This window comes from Diaphorina citri, unplaced genomic scaffold (assembly GCF_000475195.1).
Source record: "Diaphorina citri unplaced genomic scaffold, Diaci psyllid genome assembly version 1.1 scaffold346, whole genome shotgun sequence".
NCBI classification, from domain to species: Eukaryota; Metazoa; Arthropoda; class Insecta; order Hemiptera; family Psyllidae; genus Diaphorina; species Diaphorina citri.
In genome coordinates, this window is record NW_007377781.1 from 136255 (window position 1) to 142589 (window position 6335).

General features: G+C 40.3%; 1 protein-coding gene across 1 annotated transcript in view; it reads left to right on the forward strand.

Moving 5' to 3' along the window:
• The first annotated feature begins 227 nt into the window (after nt 1-227).
• LOC103507851 (sex determination protein fox-1-like) overlaps nt 228-6335 on the forward strand; it is a 19717-nt gene continuing 13609 nt past the window's right edge. The window contains exons 1-7 of the mRNA XM_026822616.1: nt 228-236; nt 318-386; nt 606-674; nt 760-828; nt 1906-2148; nt 2235-2303; nt 4720-4773. Of these exons, the coding sequence (XP_026678417.1) occupies nt 228-236; nt 318-386; nt 606-674; nt 760-828; nt 1906-2148; nt 2235-2303; nt 4720-4773 (582 nt within the window). The remainder of the gene's footprint in view (nt 237-317; nt 387-605; nt 675-759; nt 829-1905; nt 2149-2234; nt 2304-4719; nt 4774-6335) is intronic.

The window sequence follows — 6335 nt, forward strand, 5'->3', positions numbered from 1 at the left end:
ACTCGGCCAAGAATCAGCCCAAGCGACTCCATGTGTCCAATATACCGTTCCGGTTCCGAGATCCGGACCTGCGTGCCATGTTCGGGGTGACTACATAGAATAGAATATACATAGTACATAGAATAGAATATATAGGGCCGGACTATCCGAACTCGGCCAAGAATCAGCCCAAACGACTCCATGTGTCCAATATACCGTTCCGGTTCCGAGATCCGGACCTGCGTGCCATGTTCGGGGTGAGTACATAGAATAGAATATACATAGTACATAGAATAGAATATATAGGGCCGGACTATCCGAACTCGGCCAAGAATCAGCCCAAGCGACTCCATGTGTCCAATATACCGTTCCGGTTCCGAGATCCGGACCTGCGTGCCATGTTCGGGGTGAGTACATAGAATAGAATATACATAGTACATAGAATATATAGGGCCGGACTATCCGGACTCGGCCAAGAATCAGCCAAAGCGACTGCATGTGTCCAATATATCGTTCCGGTTCCGAGATCCGGACCTGCGTGCCATGTTCGGGGTGAGTACGTAGAATAGAATATACATAGAATAAAATATATAGGGCCGGACTATCCGGATTCCGCCAAGAATCAGCCCAAGCGACTCCATGTGTCCAATATACTGTTCCGGTTCCGAGATCCGGACCTGCGTGCCATGTTCGGGGTGAGTATATACATAGAATAGAATATACATAGTACATAGAATAGAATATATAGGGCCGGACTATCCGGACTCTGCTGAGAATCAGCCCAAGCGACTCCATGTGTCCAATATACCGTTCCGGTTCCGAGATCCGGACCTGCGTGCCATGTTCGGGGTGAGTATATACATAGAATAGAATATACATAGTACATAGAATATATAGGGCCGGACTATCCGGACTCGGCCAAGAAATACTTTGTTTATACTGCCAGCATAGGACTGAAAGATCCCTTTATTCTCGCAGACTAAACTTTTAACAGGGAGTATACCGGCCTGAATTTCCCTTGCTAAAGAAATAGCAAAGGTTGAGTGCGAAGGGCACCCACTCGTAAAATTTGTAGCCAAAACCAAATATCAGTCCAAAGCAATCACCCTAGTCAGGGCTGATTGAGAGGCTGACGAAAAATGCCGACCCCGTCTGTACACGGGCAAAGGCGGAGAAAAAGAAGATCAGAATAATAACTTTATGTCTCATTTTACCTCATTAAAATCATCCCTTTAGTTTTGGTACGTCATCTTTTATAACAACCTGTATATATTTAGGTATTTATGCAAAGAGTGATGCAAATTATATACAATTCGTTTTCTAGACGGATAAGTTTTGAGCGACTCCAGGGACTCCTATATTTAAAATACTTATACAACATACGTGTACACCAAAAATTAATGTACACAATGTTCATAAAGTATAAATACATCAGAGAACTTTGAAAGCTCAAAGTTTCAGAAGATCCTAAACAACCATGTTATAAAAGCTCGAGCGGAATTATGCATTTCATATTCCTCCCATCCCGTTTTAATTTTCTATGATATACAAATAATGTTTCCCCCATAGCTTGTATCTTGAATGCATATATTATATCTTTGCATATAGTATGAGGTATGAGATGTATGCCAAATATAGTGTTTTCTCCCGAGGTTTAGATATACAGCTTTGTACAAGGTGTCCAAAATTTGGCGTACCAAAATAAACATGATCTAGTGATACTTGGTGCCTTTCTTATCATTCCATCAGTGTTCAGATGGTCACCCATCCGGATACTATTACCACGCCCAACGTTACTTAACTTCAGTGATCCATCAGAAAGTGGTGCATTCAATGTTATTACCGTTAGCTTTTCTGTTTATAGAGTTTTGAGGTCACTGTGTTTAAAAAGCGGTGAATCAGCTTCCGTCTTCTTCTTCTTCACAGGTAGCCGCCCAACAACATGCCGTCGCCGTCGCGGTGGCACAACAAGTAGCCGCGGCACAACAACATGCCGCAGCCCAACAGCAAGCTGCGGCCAACAACCTCGCCCTGGCGCTCATTGAGAACGGAAGCACGCCGGGTCCCGGCCCAGGCTCTCCGGACTCGGCCAAGAATCAGCCCAAGCGACTGCATGTGTCCAATATACCGTTCCGGTTTCGAGATCCGGACCTGCGTGCCATGTTCGGGGTGAGTACATAGAATAGAATAGAATATACATAGTGCATAGAATAGAATATATAGGGCCGGACTATCCGGACTCGGCCAAGAATCAGCCCAAGCGACTGCATGTGTTCAATATACCGTTCCGGTTCCGAGATCCGGACCTGCGTGCCATGTTCGGGGTGAGTACATAGAATATACTTTGTTTATACTGCCAGCATAGGACTGAAAGATCCCTTTATTCTCGCAGACTAAACTTTTAACAGGGAATATACCAGCCTGAATTTCCCCTGCTAAAGAAATAGCAAAGGTTGAGTGCGAAGGGCACCCACTCGTAAAATTTGTAGCCAAAACCAAATGTCAGTCCAAAGCTATCACCCTAGTCAGGGCTGATTGAGAGGCTGACGAAAAACGCCGACCCCGTCTGTACACGGACAAAGGCGGAGAAAAAGAAGATCAGAATAATAACTTTATAGAGAAAAATGTCTCATTTTACCTCAGTAAAGTCATCCCTTTAGTTTTGGTACGTCATCTTTTATAGCAACCTGTATATATATTTAGATATTTATGCAAAGAGTGATGTAAATTATATACAATTCGTTTTCTAGACGGATAAGTTTGAGCGACTCCAGGGACTCCTATATTTAAAATACTTATACAACATACGTGTACACCAAAAATTAATGTACACAATGTTCATAAAGTATAAATACATCAGAGAACTTTGAAAGCTCAAAGTTTCAGAAGATCCTAAACAACCATGTTATAAAAGCTCGAGCGGAATTATGCATTTCATATTCCTCCCATCCCGTTATTTTCTGTGATGTACAAATAATTTTCCCCCATAGCTTGTATCTTGAATGCATATTTATATTATATCTATGCATATAGTACGAGATGTATGCAAAATATAGTGTTTTCTCCCGAGGTTTAGAAATACAGCTTTGTACAAGGTGTCCAAAATTTGGCGTACCAAAATAAACATGATCTAGTGATACTTGGTACCTTTCTTATCATTCCATCAAATATATTTCGATTGCAAATATTTCAACGGGTTACTTTCTGGTGTTCTCGTGTTGACCCAGCACCTAAATGGGAAGTATTGTGTCTCTTCTCGAGAGAAACTGGGAAAAATTGGAGATGGAACGATGAAAGACTTGAGGGAATGAATGGGTTTTGGGAGGGACGGGTCAGAGAGGTTGGGACAAATGGGTGGATTTTTAGAAGGGGAGGGCTATTGGAGGATCTTTGGAACAGAGGGGACATATTTGTAGGGTTTTTTGGGATAGAGAGAGGGTTTTATAGTACAGAGGAAGTTCTGGAGAGAAACTGGGAAAAATTGGAGATGGAACGATGAAAGACTTGAGGGAAGAAATGGGTTTTGGGAGGGACGGGTCAGAGAGGTTGGGACAAATGGGTGGATTTTTAGAAGGGAAAGGCTATTGGAGGATCTTTGGAACAGAGGGGACATATTTGTAGGGTTTTTTGGGATAGAGAGAGGGTTTTATAGTACAGAGGAAGTTCTATTGGGAGGGAATTTACGCGTGGGTTTTACAACTGAAGGGGTTTGTTTTAGTACAGAAATAGGAAAGGAACGATGAAGGGAATGAATGGGTTTTTGGGAGGAATGGGTCAGATATTGTGGGACAGAGGGGGGATATCTGGAGGGATTTTTGGGGGGGCAGAGGAAGTAGTGTTGGAGGAATTTCTGGACCGGACCGGAAAGGCAGTGGTATTGGGAAGAACATATACATTTACGTGTGGGTTTTACATGTGAAAAACTTGTTTTGGTGGGGAAAGCGCGAAAGAACGATGAAAGACTTGGAGGAAAGGTATGGGTTTTTGGGAGGATGGGTCAGAGGGATCTTAGGGAGAGGGAAATTTTGGCAGGGAAGGTATTCTGAGGGATTTTGGAGATGAGGGAGAAAGACAGTGGTATTGAAAAGGAACATTCGCGTGGGTTTTACAGCTGAAAGCGCTTGTTTTTGGTGAAGAAAGCAGAGAGACTTTTGATTATACCGGGCTACTGGGTATGCTCTTTGACAGAATAGAATACTGCCGTGCTAAGCGAAAACGCCGTATGTCAAAAAACCCTACTTTCGGGAAATCGAGTTTAAAGATTTCAATCTATACGGCAAACATACGTTTTTGACATACGGCAAAAAGTTTTAGTGGTTTTTAAGGGGTTTAGAATAAAGAAAAAAAATATAGGATCAAAATTTAAGATCATAGGAACCATTTGGCACCAAGAACCAAAAATCGATTTTTTTGACATACGGCGTTTTCGCTTAGCACGGCAGAATAGGTAGTTGTTTATCCTGCTCTAGTGGGAATAAATGGACTAAAAAGTCACCTTATTACGTGCCTTTTACTTAATTTGATATGTCTGTCTGTTTGTATGAGTCATTGAGTCAAATGTTACTAACTTTTGAGCCACTTTTTGGCTCTACATGGCCAATTGACTCTACATGGCCAACTTTTGAGCCACTTTTTGGCAATACATGGCCAATACACTTATGTAAATCTGCATTTTGGATGACAATATATTCTATCAATCTATCTCATGACTAATTTCCTGTTGTTTTGTTTTTCTTTCAGCAATTCGGGCCAATCCTAGATGTAGAAATTATTTTTAATGAACGGGGATCCAAGGTGAGTTGACTTTGTATTTGGAACTATTGTAGATCTTCTTCACGTTTCCTGAGTTAATCTGTGAAAACACAGTGAAGGCAGGTTTTCTGCCTCTCGGTGGTGTTGTGGTCAAAACGCTCGCCAAGTATTTAAGAAGACATGGGTTTAATCCCAGCCGAGGTATGGAAATTTATCGTCAATATTGTTAGAGACTTTGACCACAATAGTAGTAGCCTACTGCTGGACTAAAGGGACTTTTCAGTCCTGTTTTAGCTGTCTAAACGAACACCATTGTAGGTACTGTTCGTTTTTTCGTCCCAAAATAACCTGCCTTCACTGGATTTCCCACCTGACACGTTCAATTTTACTGGAATATTAGGCACATTACCTGTGTTTGTTTGTTTTTTTTTTTTTCCAATTCTGCAAAGTCAAGTTTGAACCAGTCACCGCTGTATGTATGAAGTCTAAAGATAAACTTTAGTTTAACTTGAAATGAAAATCTTGCCAAATTTCATGAAATCTAGCCAGTTATCTCAAGAAATGACATGAAATTGGCAACATTGTTCGTCTTAAGTTAAACTTTAGTTTGGCTTTCATACATACGACGGTTATATAGTCTGAAATGATTTTGGTAAGGGAGGAACCAATAATATTGAACGTGTTTGGTTTTGAAATAAATATTAATTGATAACTTTGTTACCCCATTTGATGTTGGTATCACTAGAAAGTTATGTTTTTTTTTTCTACTAACAAGGCCACACTCTTTTTTGCCAGATTCAATACATGAAAGAAGAACTTAAACTCAAGTTATTTTATTAGGAATCATGAAATTTTGACTTCATTTTTCTCAGAAAACTTTCTAGTGATTTCACCATCAGTTTGTTAATTTTCCCCACCCCATTCAATTGCATCACAGTTTCTAAGAAGCAAGGATGCTTTTTCATTGCTTAACAATACTCTGGGGTGGGGGAAAATCAAGTAATCCACATATTTTAAACTGTGTATTTTGTATTGGCTAATTAAAAGGTGTTTTTTGTTGGGGTCAGTTATCAAAGGCTATCTAGTATCTAACTATGTTAAAAGTGGGATTTTTTCGTAAATTAATAAATGGAATTATTTTCCAGTTTTTTTTTTTTTTTTTTCCAAGCAAAACACCCTTTCAGAAAAGGTTTTTTGTTTTTCTTAGGCATTTACTAGGCAAACCTTATTTTTCCAGCAAAACACACCTTCAGCAAAGGCTTTTTGTTTTTCATAGGCAATTACTAGGTAAACCCTAGGTAAATCTTTAGGTCTCGCCTGGACAAAATAGTAATGTAGCAGCTAGCACCTACATTTTAGGAAATCTTTAGGCGTTTTTTCTCTATCGTGTCAAACGAGCATTCACTGTCTCTCTTTTCTCATATCTCCTGTCTGTTACACCTCCATGATATTTTCATCTCTTTTTACTTTCCTTATCCTATAGGAAGGAAAGTAATGTAATCGGGTCAAATTTTCGATGGTCAGTTTTTAGTGTCAAAACACGTTTTGAGGTCCCTAGAGCCTAAATCCAAAGTTTCAGCCATTGGTCCGTGTGTCTGTCTGTC